At 37.9% G+C, this 17226-nt stretch overlaps 1 protein-coding gene and 1 pseudogene across 1 annotated transcript; one reads left to right on the top strand and one right to left on the bottom strand.

Annotated features, from left to right (window-relative positions):
• Positions 1-944: 944 nt before the first annotated feature.
• LOC119535210 (isopentenyl-diphosphate delta-isomerase 2-like) lies at positions 945-15038 on the bottom strand. Its single transcript, XM_037837700.1, has 4 exons — positions 14700-15038; positions 5625-5667; positions 1906-2036; positions 945-1293 (listed from the first exon to the last, which is right to left on the bottom strand). The coding sequence occupies exons 1-4, from the start codon at positions 15036-15038 to the stop codon at positions 976-978; spliced, it is 831 nt and encodes a 276-aa protein (XP_037693628.1). The 3' UTR covers positions 945-975.
• Positions 15039-15062: 24 nt separating this feature from the next.
• Positions 15063-15624, top strand: LOC119535163 (annotated as a pseudogene).
• The last annotated feature ends 1602 nt before the right edge of the window (positions 15625-17226 follow it).

The following is a 17226-nucleotide window of genomic DNA, read 5'->3' as shown; positions in this document are numbered from 1 at the left end:
GCAATTTTAACACCAGGATTCATTAAAAAGCCATTATAATGGCAATTTTCATTGTAACAAAATAATATTCTAATCAGATTTGTCTAAGCTTAATAGAAATAGGAATCAAAAGCTCATTTTTCTTTCATCAACAAATAACATCTAAGGTTGAGGAATGGAAATCCCAGAGATTTCTTAGTCAAAGCATATGCAATGACTTTTAAAAAGAACCTATGTGGCTTTATGAGTGAGAATCTCTACTCTGGGTCATGTAGAAAAAACTAGTAAGTTCTATAAATCTGAAAACATTACTTGCTATCAAACTTTCACCACCTCTCTATTTCTATTCTTTATTTACCTATACAAACACAAATTTGACATTACAGCTGAGGAAACAATTTGATTTGAACTAGAAGTTCTAGTATATGACAATTACCAGGTCTGATTTTTTAAATCATAGTTTCTTTCCAAGTATTATGCACCAAGATCTGTCTTTGTTTATAATCAGATTACAGAAATATGTCAACTTTAAAAGCAGAAGCAGATGAATATCGAGATACTTGACTGAGACTATATACATTTTCTGTACTGTTTGTGCTTGAGGAATATAATACCTGTAAACCTGAATTCATTTTAAGATGAATTAAAATGCACACAGTTGAGCCTTGAGATATAAGATTGTATAGAAGAATGACCAAGTGCTTATAAATGGATATTGCGTAAGGGGAAAACATTAAATTTCCTCTTTAGAACTAGGCAGATGAAAAATATTGAAATGAGAGAAAAAGGCCAAATTTTAGTGATTTCTAGATTATTAGCAACTAAGTGGGGTTTTTTCTTGTTTTGTTTTGTTTTGTTTTTGGGTGGGGGGCATTGCTGGGGGATAAAGGTGTGTAATTGCAAGTCAATTGTGAGTCATGCTTGCCAGCAATGTAACCACAACATTTTCTGTTTGGGTGCAGTTATTTATTTATGGCTAATTCTCATCCATGCTTTTCACACTCGGTGTATTTTACGAGGCACAACAAATTGGGTTACCTCATTTAAGTGAGGCCACCATTTATACAGAAAATTCTCTGTGATGGTTTTCAACCATGGGGTAACTTTTACTTCTCCTCTAGTCCCTCTTTCCAGTAGCTCTGTTAATTCCTCCTTGGTCATGTAGCAGAAACTTTTTGTTTCGCTGGGATCTAGGTTTACAGTAACATTCTTTTGTATAAGCAGAAGATAACAAATTTCATGTTCTCCCCAAATTTTATCTGACTTTGCCTTGTGATGATATATTGTCATAAACAAAATGTCCTCTGGAGAAATCTATGACAAAAATTGGTACAGCATTAACAACACTAATGTAAAAAATACATAGAATATATAGACAAACTAGAGAAAATAAACACATATTTGTTTACTTCGAAAGAGTTGAAGAGTAACCCAACCTTAGTTTTATCTAACTAAACTTTTTTAGACTCAAGCCTGAATAATAATCTGGTTTTGGCTTTCTTTTGTTTCAATATATCTGTCTGTGCCAGACTTTAAAGAAATGCCCACTTCTTCAATAGAAACTCTCATAGAAACTGACCAGCTTTGTCTAGAAAATATCCATTTTCTCTCAAAGAGCTTCTTTAATGGATAGAGGCAAAAATGAATAACTGATTCACAGATGATCCTAGACCTTCTTTTAGGTCTAGATCTTGAAAATTTCAATTTCTTCTTGTTTTATAGAAAACCAGATTTCTGATTTTCTCAACTCTATCGAGTCTCAACTCTACCTAGAACAAAAGAGAATGGACAACAGCTCTCTCGATTGCCTGTTTGTAATGTTGCCTTTTTGAGGCCAAGGACACAACTCATTACTGAACTCATGTTCAACTTTCACCTGATGTTATACACTATTGGCACATCTGTCTTTGGGCAGATGTTAGATACCTGTCCCTGTGGAATTCCCAGCTCAGTCTGCAGACGTCTCTGAGCTGCTTTCCTTACTCCAATGGCATCTTTTTCTTCCAGTTCTTCTGGGTTGCTTATTGGATGACTAGAACAAGAGTCAGTAAAGTCCCCTGGAAAGAATGACATGGGAAACATTTCTTTTCCTTTATTTCCTGAAAACTGAATATGCTATATAAAAACACAAGGAAATGATCTGTAACAAACGTAGCCTGGTAGAGCAGAAAGAGCACATGGTTTGTTGTGAGCATCTGTGTGGATCCTGGTTCTGCTGCTTCTATGGGCTGTGAGAGTCTGGACCAGGATCCTGACAAGATAGGCATAATGCTGGTTAGAATGGGTTGCCTTTACTACTTACTCATCTGCTAATGTAGATCCTTGGACTGGAAATCATCATCTCATGTATGTTTTGTTGCACTTGGACAAGGTATAGGTCTCATACATATTTATACCCCAACAATGTATCTGATGTACCACAGGAAAGGAGAAAGACAACAGTGTATGTATGAGATGTGTGTGTTGGGGGTGAGGGGTTTAAAGTGATACTGAGGACAAAAGAGTCACATTCAGAAAGAAGGGTGATCTTGTTTAATGAGTGTAGTTTTTAGAACAAATTGCAGCTATAGTATCCTTGACAAAATTTTCTCAATGAAAAGTACTCCTTACTTTACCTGAGTAATGTTAATAATATTTATGGTGGGAACATGGGAAGGAACCACCCTCCACATGAAATCTCTCTATCCCATCTCACTCCTCAGACACAGAACACTTCCTTGAGTTACTCTACAGAAGTTTGGTTAAAGCTAAACACACTTTTACAGATATAAAAGCTTGAATACTTGCTTCAATTCCATATATCTTGAAGATGTCTTCATATTTGATGTGATATCTTAAAGTAAGGGGCATTATTTGCATACCATGGATATCTGTGCCACAGTAAAGCTTTTAAATTATCAACCTTAAATTTTTCTTAAATAAACTTAGTTCAGCTTCAAAGAGGAGCCAAGTGGCTACAGCTTGACCAGCAAATACAGAAGTGTGTTTGGGCATGACTAAGACATATTCATAGAACCTCAGAGAAAGAGGAACTAAGAGGAAGAAAGGATTCTCCGTTGCCTCAGTTTTTACTCTGGGAGGTTGCATCAACTTTTGCCTGGGTCAAGCAAGGTGTGGCTTTGAAAATTTGAGAAATCTCCATGCAAAAAAAAAATCTTAAAATGACCACAGCTGGAATGCTACTCTCCCTTTTAAAAAGGCTATTCCTACCTTGGTCAATCGTGATTTTAGTAAGTGCAAAAAATATGCTAATATGAACTAACTATAATGAGCAAACTCTAGGAGTTAAATGCAAGAGCATATGATATCAGGAGAGAGAAAGACAGTAAAGATTGGGCAATTGATGCTGAAGGAGTACAGAATATTTAATAAGGTAGATTTAAATGTTTGGAAATGGATAGCACAACATTGTGTGATGGTAGCACAAAACTTTAAGTGTAATTAACAAAGCGGAGTGTGAGTATGGCTGAAAAAGGAAGGCTAGGGTCGTGTGTATATCACCAGAAGGAAAGAGGATACTTAGCAAAATCTATAGTGGATGATGTTGGTGGTTAATTGTACAAATATAAGAAAGTTCTTACATGAACTAGAACAAATGTATGTCACTATTATGAGGTGTTAATGATAGGGTGGTATCTAGGAAAAAATACAATTAATGCAAACTAAAGTCTATAGTTAACAGTAACATTGTAATATTCTTTCGGTAATTATAACAAAGGCTCTATACCAAAGCTAAACGTCAATATTAGGGAGATAGAAAGAGTATGGGATTTTTTTTTCCGGAAGAAATGGGAATTTTCCCATATTGATTGTGGTGGTGAATGCATAACTATGTGATTATACTAGGAGCCATTGATTATACACTCAGGATGGATTGTATGGTGTATGAATAAAAATGTTTTTTAAAAAAAGAAAATAAGATTTTATATATATATATATATCCCGAAGACTTGGACTGTAAGATAACAATTTCTTTAGTCTCTTTAATTTTATGCTAAATATTATTTATTTTACTCTCCCAAATCCTTAGATTGATCATATCTTCTGCATTTAAATAACTTTCCATTACAAAACAAAACCAACCAAAGACTCAGAGTTCTTTTATAAAAATAAAACAACCAATTGAAGAAATATCAGCATAATAAGGATCCATCTGCACTGTCTATTTCCTCAGGAATGAACTGTTGACTAAAGCAAGAGATGGACACCGGTAATCTAGATAATTCATTTCCCAGATACCTTCAGGTCAAACATGGAAACTTCCTCTTAAACTATAGATTCAGCTGAATGGACTCACCAGGGAAAGTAAGTTTAGTGTCTGCTCTCTGCTGTATCAAGATTTTATTCTCTGTATTGAACAAGACAACACTGAAAGCTCAGTGCAACAGTCCCGAAAAAATAAGTGCCCATTAATTTGTATATAGAAACATGGAGTCAGTACAATATTTTATTTTACTTTTTGTCCCCAGTCTCTATCTCAGAGAAAAAAATAATATAGCAGAAAATCTATGATTATGGTGGTGGTCCAAACTGATATTTCAGAATGTCCAACTAATTAAAATTTACTTGATAAATTAAAGGTCTATATAAAATGGTTTAAGATTAGCTCTTCCTGAACCTTCTCCTAAAGATGACAAGCATAAGCTGATTGAGGGGTCTCCTCAGCATGAGATATGCCTTAATTCTTCCCCTCTCCATCTGTCAGTTGGAAAAAATAAGAAAATCTTGCAAAATAGACAAAGAGAACATTCCATGCTATCTTTTTCGATGTTTTCATTCAAGTGGCAGTTCTTCTTGGTGTCTGTACCAATAAGCTTATCATTTTCATCAACAACAATTAACATTTCATTTAAGCGCAACAACTGCTGCTTATCAATCCAATCAAGATTCAGTCCAGATAAAGCTGCGAGTTGTGGTCCAACCTGAAATACAGGTACGCAATTTCATATTTATGTGAAAAATAGTCACATAATTTTTGCTATTTGTTACCAAAATACTTTAGGATTTAGCATACCTCTTCATTTATAAATAACAAAAATAGTACTAAAATAGGGCAGTTGTTAAATGTAGAAGGGGTACAATCTGGTGTCTTTCTGAATGGGAAATCTTGGATGTATATATTTCTCAGGCTCCCCAGGATTCTTTCAGTTAAAATTCAAATAATAAATCCCCACAGAAGAAACAAATACTGAGGAAAAGTTCAGGTAGTGCTCTTTGCAGGGGAACAGAGCAGGGCCTGGGCAAAACAGTGTATTTGGGTCAAAGATCGTGACATTTCATAGGCTTTAAGGAAAGCTCAAGTTTTGTAGTCTGTCATTTACCCACAGAAACCCTTGTGCATCATTTTAGTGTCAAATATATTCTTATTTGATGATTTTCCACGAAAATATTTTGAGGACCATTTATTATTACATGAAATATTTTCATCCTCTTTTCCCACTTTATTTTTAACTTTATCATTAATCTCTTATTATTTTTAGTAATCTGCTCAACTTCTTAGCAAAGAGACTGGCTGACTGAAGGAAAGACACCAGATGTGTAGATATGGGATAGAGCAGAAAAACAGAGCAAATAGTTGTTGAATGTGTATAAAATTTTACCAAATAAAGGAAGAAAATCTCACAAGGTAAATAATATGCACTAACCTTTCTTGATAACTGGAAATTCCTGGATATCAGGTGTGGAAACCTAGAGAATATAATGAATGCCCAACTTGAGCCAGAGTACTTTTTTACCCTGATGATGTAGAAAGGCATCAATTAGGATTTTCTCAGATCTTTTTGTTCTTAATCACCAGAAACCACGCTCCTCTCTCTCTTTCTCTAGCTCTAGCTCTCATCCTCGCTGTTGTGCTCTTTCTCTCTCTCTCTCCTTTTACAATCCAAGGACAATAAAATAATTTACATTTGACTTGTGAATTGACAGCTTATTCATAAAGGCATAAATAAGAAGAAAACTAGGATTTTAATGCTAGATTAGATCTTTGGTTTTATTATAATTAAGCTGTGAAAATGAGCCATGAAAACCACATTCAGATTCAAGGCCTAAAAGACTAGGAAGATGTTTCAGCCTGACTCCAGAACTCCTCACTAGAATAGGAAAGGTGCAGGGGGACTGACCTGGCTGTCCTGCAACCACATCACTAGTACAAACAGAGAGTGGTTAGGTACAGGGTTAAATCATCAGGGTGAAATCAAGGAGCTAAATCATGTGCCAACATTTATTCTTCCAGAGTGAACTGTATGTTGATAAGTTTTCATTCAAAATCACAATATTTTAAAATGAAAATTAAAATATTTCTTAATGAACAGTAACTATCATCACTGAAATATAATTGACAAAAGGATTCCATTCAAAGAACATCTAGACAGAAGATCAATAAGGAAATACAAGACTTGAACAACACACTAAACCAACTAGACTTAATATATATAGTTTACTTCACCCAGCAACAACAGAATATACATTCTTCTTAAGGACACATGGATCATTCTTCAGGATAGACTGTATGTTATGCCACAAAACAATCCTCAATAAATTAAAAAATATTGAAATCATATAGCGTACTTTTCTGAACACAATGGAATGAAGCTAGAAAACAATCACAGAGGGAAAAATGTAAAATTCACAAATGTGTGGAAATTAAACAGCACACTCTAAACAACCAGTGGGTTAAAGAGGAAATCATAAGAGAAATTAGGAAATATGTTAAGGTGAATGAAAATGAAAAAACAACATACCAAAACTTATGGGATGCAGCAAAGGCAGTGCTGAGAGGGAAATTTATAGCTTTCAATGCCTACATTAAAAAAGAAGAAAGATTTCAAATCAAAGGCCTAATGTCAAAACTGGAAGAACTAGAAATATAAGAGAAAACTAAACCCAAAGCAAGCAGAAGGAAGAAGATGAAAAAAGATCAGAGTGGAGATAAATGGAATAGAGAATAAAAAAATAGAATCAGCAAAACCAAAAGTTGGTTCTTTGAAAAGATCAATAAAATTGGCAAACCTTTAGCTAGAATGATGAAGAACAAAAGAGAGAGGACACAAATAACTAAAATCAGAAGTGGAAAGGGGGACATTATTACTGACGCCACTAAAATAAAAGGTCTATAAAAGGATACTATGAATAACTGTATGCCAACAAATTAGATAACCTAGATGCAACAGACAAATTCCCAGAAACATAAAAACTACTTACACTGACTCAAGAAGAAATAGAATATCTCAACAAACCAATAGCTAGTAAAGAAATTGGACCAGTAATTAAAAACTTCCCAAAAAGGAAAAGCCCAAGCCAGATGGCTCCACAAGGGAATTTTATCAAACAGTCCAAGAAGAATTGATACAAATCCTGCTCAAACTCTTCCAAAAAATTGAAGAGGAGGGGACACCCTATAATTCATTCTATAAGGCCAACCTCACCTTCATACCAAAGCCAGATAAAGACACCACAAGAAAAGAAAATTACAGACCAATACCTCTTATGAATATAGGTGCAAAAATCTTCAACAAAATACTAGCAAACTGAATCCAACAGCACATCAAAAGAATTTTTTAAAGAATTAGAAAAGTTGTGGGTTTACAGACCAATCATGCATAAAATACAGGATTCCCACATACCATCATATGATTAACAGCTTGCATTGGTGTGGAACATTTGTTACAATCCATGAAAGCACATTTTTATAATTGTACTATTAACTATAGTCCATGGTAGTTGGAGTATTAATTATAGTCCACTGTGTAGTGTGGTTCCATGGATTTTTTAAAAAACTTTTATTCTGTTACCATATATGCCAGTTTGGATGTATTATGTTCCCCAAAATGCCATGTTCTTTGATGCAATCTTGTGGGGGCAGATATATTAGTGTTGATTAGGTTGGAATCCTTTGATTGAGTGTTTCCATGGAGATGTGACTCAATCAACTATGGGTAAGAATTTGATTGGATAATTTCCATGGAGGTGTTATCCCACCCATTCAGGATGGGTCTTAATTGAATTATTGGAGTCCTATAAAAGTGTTCACAGACAGAAGAAGGTGCTGCAGCCAAGAGAGATACTTTGAAGAATGTACAGGAGCTGAGAGTGGAGCTGGAACAGAACCTGGGATCAGCAGACGCCAGCCACATGCCTTCCCAGCTAACAGAGGTTTTCTGGATGCCATTGGCCTTCCTTTGGTGAAGGTATACTTGTGTTGATGCCTTCATTTGGACATTTTCATGACCTTCAGACTATAACTTTGTAATCAAATAAAGCCCCTTTATAAAATCCAATCCATTTCTGGTATTTTGCGTAATGGCAACAATAGCAAACTGGAACACCATATATACAGCCTAATATTCCCTCCCCCTTTTTCTTGGATTTTTTTCTTTATTAGAGAAGTTGTGGGTTTACAGAATAATCATGCATGAAATACAGAATTCCCATATATCACCCTACCCCCAACACCTTGTGTTGGTGTGGAACATTTGTTACAACTGAGGATAGCACATTTTTATAATTGTATGATAAACTATAGTCCATGGTTCAACTTACGGTTCACTGTTTGTGTTATGCAGTTCCATGGATTTTTTTTTTAATTGTTATTTTTACCATATACACAAACATTTCCCCTTTTAACCACATTCAGATATGTATTTCAAATCTAACCAAGATGTAAAGGACTTGTATAAAGAAAACTATAAAACATTGCTAAAAGAAATTAAAGGCCTAAATAAATGGAAGAACATTCCATATTCATGGATTGGAAGACAACATATTAAGATGTCAGTCCTACCCAAAGTGATTTATAGATTCAACACAATCTCAATAAAATTCCAACAAGTTTTTTTGCAGAAATGGAAAAGCCAATCATCAAATTTATATGGAAGAGTAAGGGGTCCCAAATAGTCAAAGCCATCTTGAAAAAGAAGCCTAAAGTTGGAGGTCTCACACTTCCTGATCTTAAAACTTATTACAAAGCCACAGTAATCAAAACAGCATGTGTGCTGGTTTGGATGTATTATGTCCCCCAAGACGCCATTATCTTTGATGCAGTCTTGTGTGGGTGGGAAACAGTATAGGTGTTGATTGGGTTGGAGACATTTGATTGGATGTTTCCGTGGAGATGTGATCATGCAACTGTGGGCAAGATCTTTCACTGGATAATTTCCATGGAGGTATGTCCCCACCCATTCAGCATGGGCCTTGATTAGTTTACTAGAGCACTATATAAGCTCAGACAGAAGGAGAGAGCTTGCTACAGCCAAGAGGGACACTTTGAAGAATGCACAGGAGCTGAGAGAGGACATGCAGATGAGAGACAGTTTGAAGACGGCTGTTGAAAGCAGACTCTTGCTCCGGAGAAGCTAAGAGAGGACAAATGCCCCAAGAGCAACTGAGAGTGACATTTTGAAGAGGAGCTGTAGCTAAAGAGGAACGTTCCAGGAGAAAGCCATTTTGAAACGCAACCTGGGAGCAAGCAGACACCAGCCACGTGCCTTCCCAGCTAAGAGAGGTTTTCCAGATGCCATTGGTCATCCTACGGTGAAGGTACCCAATTGTTGATACCTTACCTTGGACACTTTATGGCCTTGAGACTGTAACTGTGTAACCAAATAAACTCCCTTTTATAAAAGCCAATCTATCTCTGGTATTTTGCATTCTGGCAGCATTAGCAAACTAGAACAACATGGTACTGGCACAAAGACAGACATATAGAATTATCCATTTTTAATATGTATTTAACCCTAAAACTTACCTTTGATACCTGTCCAGATAACATATACACACAGAAGATTCAAAAATAAATTGCTTTGACTTCTGCTTCTGGAAAGACAAAGTAGACATATTTTTCCCTATTCCTCCAGCAAAGTACAACTAAAACCCCTGAGCATTATACATAAAACAAATATAAAGATATCCTGAAAAATAAAGAAAAGAAGACAGTCCAGTTAAGGACATCAGAATCCAAGGAATGACGTGGTGGTGAGATCCCTCAGTTTCTTTGTGCCTTATATACCCAGACTTGGAGCCAAAAAAAACAGCAACCTGGAAACACCAATGGGCACAGACTTAAAAAGCCCCAACAAAAACCTTACTCTCCAGCCAAATACCACATAGAAAAACTATAGCCCCTGCTCCACTTACACAAGCAAAGACAGAGTGGGGAGCCTTGACTTCCAAACTTATGAGGCTCAATCACCCTTCTCCCCACTGGGGTAGGGTCAGAGAAGGCTGAGTAGGGACCTGGGACTTTTAATTCCTCAGACTGGTAAGGAGGCACACCCTTGAGATGTCAGTGGAGCCCACATAGGAGCCTGGTTTTGTCCTCTCACATAGCAGTAATGAGGTTCCCTTGTTACAGTGCCCGCGAGTTAAAGTATGAGACAGCTAAACAGAATTTAAAGAGCCTTTTATTAGCCAGCTAGCAGGCGGCTACTGTCTCTCACTCCACGCAGGGAGTTCAGCAAGCAGCCCCTACCTGTGTGCACTGGTGCCTTATATAGACAGAAACCGTATTCTAGAAACGCAAGCAAGCAAGCTGTTCTAACAGAAGCAGAGTTGGCTGTTTAGCTCTTGATCACAAAAAACAATTACACAAAGAGTTTCACTTGGAACTGGAGCAGTTATTGATCATACAAAACAATTTCACAAAAACAATTTCACAAAGAGTTTCACTTGGGACTGGAGCAGCTATTGATTATTAAAGGGTTACAAAAAGTTTCACTTGGACCTGGAGCAGTTATTGTTAAAAGGGTTACGCTTGGCTGATGCGTGCAGCCGCAGCTTTGCCTCCCTTAAATGGTAAAGTTTTGATTTCTTTAACTGGTACAGGCCCAGTCTCATTCCCCCCTCCTCATGGCCTAATGCTGTTTACACAACACTGTTGCTTTGCAGATGTTTTGGGATTAAGGGAAAGGGACCTCACTTCACCCTCACCCTCCACTGGAGTTTGGCAGGACATTGTGCCAGTGGAGGCCATGTGGGGAACAGCAAGGAGACACTCCTACCTCTCTCAGCCAGGGTGATATCAGCAGAGGCCTAGAGGGGAGCCAAGCCTGCCCAGAAGTAAGGAGAAGCCCTTCTCCTCTTTGGTGTCAACAGAGACTTCTACCTCCAGTAATGAGGTTGTGCCCTTCACCACCTATCCCTGCCAGAATGGTGTCAGAGGAAGCCAGATAAAACCGAGGGTATAAATAAGATTCAGAGTCTCATAACATAATACCTAAACATTCAGGTTTCAATATGAAATCACCTGTCATTCCAAAAAGGCAAGCAAATAGATGCCAAGACCAAGATGACAGAGATGTAGGAACTACCTAACAAAGATTTTAAAGGATCATCACAAAAAATACTCAATGAATACACTTAAAGCAAATGAAAAAAATAGAAAATCTCAGCAAATAAATAGAAGATAAAAAGAAAATCCAAATGCAAAACTTAGTGGGGAAAAATACAAAAAACTAAAAACCAAACCAATCAACAAAAAAAAAACCCTCAACATAATGGCTTACCAGAAGAATGGGAGAGACAGAGGAAAAAGTCAGTGCATGTAAAGATAGAATAATAGAAATTACCCAATCTGAATAACTGAAAGGAAAAACACTGAAAAATAATGAACAAAGCCTCAGGTACCTGTACCTGTGGAAATATAACAAAAGATCAAACATTGGTGTCACTGGAGTTCTGGAGGGAAAGGAGAAAGGGACAAAGCTGAAAATACTCAAAGAAAACATCCAAAATTTGGCAAAAGACAGAAATAGACAGATTTAAGAACTTTAATCAGGATAAACCCAAATAAATTTACACCAAGACACAGCATAATCAAACTCCTGAAAACCAAAGACAAAGAAAAAAAATTTAAAGCATCCAGGGAAACAATGGCATCTTACTGATAGGTGGAAAACAATTTTAGTAACAGAACACTTGTCAGAAACTGTCTTAGTTTGCTAATGCTGGAGAATTCAAAACACCAGAGATGGATAGGCTTTTATAAAACGGGGGTTTATTTCACTAAACAATTACAGTCTTAAGGCCACAAAGCATCCAAGATGACACCTCAGCAATCGGGTACCTTCACCGGAGGATGGCCAGTGGTGTCCGGAAAACCTCTGTTAGCTAGGAAGGCAGCTGGCGTCTGCTCCAAAGCTCTGGCCTCAAAACGGCTTTCTCCCAGGACGTTCCTTTCTAGCAAGCTTGCTTCTCTTCAAAACATCACTCCCAGCTGCACTCTGTTTCCTCTTTGAGTCAGCTCATTTATATAGCTCCACCGATCAAGGCCCACCCCGAATGGGTGGGGCCACGCCTCCATGGGAACATCTCATCAAAATGATCATTACCCACAGCTGAGTGGGGCACATTCCAAGCAAATCTAACCAGCACCAAAAACCTCTGCCCCACACAAGACCACAAAGATAATGGCATTTGGGGAACACAATACACTCAAACCGGCACAGAAACCATGGAGGCCAGTATCTGTATCCAGTGAAAATATCCTTCAGTAATGAAGGTGTCTCTAGGGAAAAATGTTTCTTTGCTTTTCCTGCCTTCTACAGCTGTATCCCTTGGCTCATGGCCCCTTCTTCCATCTTCAAAGCCACTGCATAGTCTCTTCAAATCTCTCTTTACCTCGAGTCACTTTCTATCTCTGTAATCTCCATTATCTTCTCTTTCATAAAACCCTTGGGATGGTATTTAGGGCCCACCTGGATATTCCAAGATAATCTGCTCATCTCAAGATCCTTAATTTAATTACACTGTGAAGACCCTTTTTCCAAATAAGGTAGCATTTACAGGTTCAAGGGATTAGGGCTTGGATATCTTTTGGGATGCCACATACACCAACTAACAGTTAATGATTTATTGACGTAGTGGATTTAAAAATTTACATGTCTTATAGAGAGTCTCTATAAAAAACTCTCTTTAAATATACCAACACAGGTAAGTTGAAATTCAAGGAAGCAAAAAGAAATATCTTGCGAACATTAATAAAAAGAAAGCAGGAGTGACTATGTTACCATCAAAGTAGACCTCAGAGCAAACAAAATCACCAGAGGTAGAGAAGGACATTATATAATGATGAAAAGATGAATCCACCAAGCAAAAAAATATATCAAGCAAAACTGATAAAAGCGGAAGGAAAATAGATTAATCCACAATGAGAGTTGGACATCTCATCACCTCTCTCTCAACAACTGACAGAACAATTAGATGGAAAATCAACAAGGACATAGAAGAATTAAACAACATCATCGACCAACAGGAGCTAATTGATATTTATAGAATCCTGCACCCAAAAGCAGCACAATATAAATTCTTATCAAACACCCATGGTACATTCATCAAGATAGATCATATGCCGGGCATAAAACAAACCCCAATAAATTTAAAATAATTATTTAAAATAATTAAAATCATACAGAGTGTGTTCTTTAACCATGGAAATCAAACTAAAAATTAATAACTGTAAAATAACCAAATACTTGGAAATTAACACACTTCTAAATAAACCATGGGTCAAAGAAGAAGTTATAGGCACTAAAAATACATTAATAAAAATGAAAATACACCATTTCTATATTCATGGACATAGTTACAGCAGTGCTAAGAGGGAAATTTATAGCATTAAATGCTTACATTTGAAAAGCGGGAAAGTCTCAAATCAATAATATACACTCCTACCTCAAGAACCTACTGAAGGAAGGGCTAAATAAAACCAAAGCAACCAGAAGGATCAATGAAATCAAAATCACAAAAACAGTAGAAACAAATCAATGAAACAAACAGCTAGTTCTTAGAAAAGACCAATAAAATTGATAAACTTTTGGCAAGACTAAGAAAGGGGAAAAGAGACACAAATGACCAATATCAGGAATGGAAGATGGAATATCACTAGAGACACTGCAGACATCAAAGGATAATAAGGAAATACTATGAACTACTTGACACCCATAAATTTGACAACTTAGATGTAATGGACCAATTCCTTGAAAAAATACAAACTACCACAACACACCCAATATGACATAGATAATTTGAATAGCCCTATAACTATTAAGGAAATTGAATTTCTAGTTTAAATACCACCAAGAAAATCCTCAGGCCCAAATGATTTCACTGGATAATTCTGCCAAATACTTAAAGAATGAACACCAATTCCACACAATCTCTTCCAAAAATCAGAGGAGGCGGGAAGACTTAACAATTAATTTTGCAAAGCTACTATTACCCTGATGCCAAAACTAGACACAGACATTCCAAAAGGAAGGAGGGAGGGAGGGAGGGAAGGAAGGGAGGAAGGAAGGGAGGAAGGAATGAAGGAACTATAGTCCATTATCTCTCATAAATATAGAGGAAAAATTCTTAACAAAATATTAGCAAATTGTATCCAGCAATACATAAAAAGAATTACAATCCATAACCAGTTGACTTTATTTGAAGGTTACAAAGCTGCTTCAATATTTGAAAATCAATCAGTGTAATCCACGATCATGACAGTCTAAAAGAGAAAAACCACAAGATCATATGAATTCATACAGAAAGAGCATTTGACAAAATTCAGTATCCCCTCATGATTTAAAAAAAAAAAAAACTCTTAGAAAACTAGGATTAGAAGGTAACTTTCTCAACTTGATATAGGACATATACAGAAAAACAGAGTTTATGGTGAAAGACTGAATATTTTCCTCAAGATTAGGAACAAGGCAAGGATGTCCCCTCTCATCATTCTTTTTTGCTTGTTCGTTTTGTAAGGAACGTTTTTGGGCCTCCCGCCACCGTCCAATGGCGGAGGGGCAGGGCAAGCTGAGCAAGCCGCGGCAAAGCCGGTCCCCACCCTGGACCCGGTTCCCGAGCCGGGCACCAGCGGCCTTTAAATGCCGCCCAGGGCCGCGCGGCCGTGGCCACCTTCGACCTCGAGGCTCGCGCCGCCCTCCCCTCCCCCCACCTCGCCCCACCTCCCCCCTCGCCTCCCCCTCCCCCCTGGCTCCGCCTGCCGGGGCCCCGGGCGTGTGCGCGCGCCCGAGCCAGCTTCGAACCTCACCCCCACCGGGCGCCCGGCCGCCCCGGGATCCCATAGCGCGCCGCGTCCCACGCTTCCCCCGCCGCCTGGCCTCCAGCCGTGCACCCTGCCGCGCCGTGCCAGAAGATGGCGGCATCGGTGGCCGGCAGTGAGGCCGTAGTGAAAGTAGATGATGGGCATTTAAGCAACTCCTTGGGCTCTCCGGTTCAAGCAGACTTGTACTTCCCACGACAGATAGTTCCATTTTGGGGGCACATTAAAGGCGGCATGAAACAGGCAAAAAAGTGTTAGTGATGGGCATCGTAGACCGCAACCCAAAGAGCTTTGCCATCAGCTTGACCTGTGGTGACTCGGAATAGCCTCCCGCCTATATGGCAATTGAAGTCAAAGCTGTGTTCACAGACCGACAGCTACTCAGAAATTCCTGCATATCTGGGGAAAGGGGGGTACAGTCAGCAATCCCATACTTTCCTTTCATCCCAGACCAGCCATTCAGAGTGGAAATTCTTTGTGAGCACCCACGTTTCAGAGTGTTTGTGAATGGACACCAACTATTTTATTTTTCCCACCACATTCAAACGTTATGTGCAATCAACACCATAAAGATAAATGGGGACCTCCAGATCATTAAGCGTGGCTGATGTTGTTTATACCACCTCTGTTTCAAGTAGGATCAGGTGCCACAACTATCTGAGTGTTGGTTTGGAAGAAGTGTCTTAGCAAGATCTGGAGACTTGAAAAAAGAAAACAAAAACAAAAGGCAAGCTTCACTGTCTCTTTTCTGTGCAGTTTAAACCCAAAATGACAACCTCAATTGTGGTTTGCCCTTCGGAAGAAAGCTATTGGGACAAAGACACAGAGCCATTATTCCCAGAACAAAATAATACATTTATGCTGGATTTTATTTAGACTACACTAAAATGGGTTTGTGATGATTTGTAATTCCGTAGAATTTTATTCACCTTTTCAAAGCAAGATGTTGAGAAACAAAAGCGCTAAAGACAAACAAAAAAAACACAGTACACTGAAATCAGCTATCATTTTTGCACTGAAGTGGGACCAACATTTTAGTCAGGGTATTTACATAGAATGTAGGTTGTTCAAGGTTTGTTTGGTTTGGTTTTGGTTTGGTTTGTTTGGTTTTGGGTTTTTTTTGGTTTGGTTTGATTTGGTTTTTGCACAGCATAATATTAATTTAGATTTTTAAAGCTTTCTTGTAGTTATTTATCTATATTCAATGTATGTATTCGAGAATGAGCAGTGTCTCTGAGCATCATAAACAGCAATTTATGAACTTTTGAATGTATAAATATCTTAGGTCCCTGGGGAAAAATTATGTATTACAATCGTGAAACAGGTGAATTTTCACTTTAAAGAATTGAGTGTATCCTCCATACCCCTAAACTTAGGATTTCTTGCTATAAATTGCTGTAAGTGCTTTTGGGAAACTTTGCTTCATTTTGATAAAATTGCTTTTCAAGTTATTGACCGTTAAGTAAAATTCTGTGTACACTGGTTTTTCTTCTTACTGTGAATTAATACAGTATTGGCTTCCTTAAGGCTAATTAACTACTTTTCTCTAGATTTACATAATAGCTCATTAAGTTGAAAACACATAAGGTGATTACATAGACAATTTGTTAAATGACTACTATATAAACTTTTAAAAGTATAATACGAAAATGATTCTGGAATGCAGTATAAAGCAGAAGCAGATGGCCCCAGATAACTTTCTCGGAAATCATTTATATCAATTTAAGCTGTTAGCTCATTGTATAACTTTTCTTACGTGATCCTCACCAACATCCCTAAGCTATGCCTTTGGAGCTTCAGAGTAGAGGACACTTCCTACAATGTTGATGCTGCTGAGATACTAGGGTAAGACAGGATTCAGCTTAGGAAATGATCCAGTTAGTTTATCTGCGAGGTTAAACCCCAGGCCACCAGGTCTTTGAGTGCTGCCAAGAGTGTGGACGCTTCAAATTAAGCTGGAGGAATTTCCCTGCACTTGTGGAACTGATTAAGCAGTAGAGTGCCCTGCTCCAGCCCGAACCTGCAGAACTGGAAATATCACTGCAAGGCAAGGACTGATTGGAGTCCTGGGTGCTGGACTTCACAAACTGCACTGGCCTTGGAGGGAAGGCCCCTTGGCATTGCTTTGGTCACACATAGTGGGGGCGGAAAGGGGTACAGGGGTGGGAGCGTATTTCTATATAATTTAGATTTGATTTGTACAGCACACT

The sequence above is a fragment of the Choloepus didactylus genome, chromosome 5, assembly GCF_015220235.1.
Source record: "Choloepus didactylus isolate mChoDid1 chromosome 5, mChoDid1.pri, whole genome shotgun sequence".
NCBI classification, from domain to species: Eukaryota; Metazoa; Chordata; class Mammalia; order Pilosa; family Megalonychidae; genus Choloepus; species Choloepus didactylus.
The sequence above is the reverse complement of the archived record's forward strand: the minus strand, read 5'-3'. Positions and strand labels throughout refer to the sequence as shown.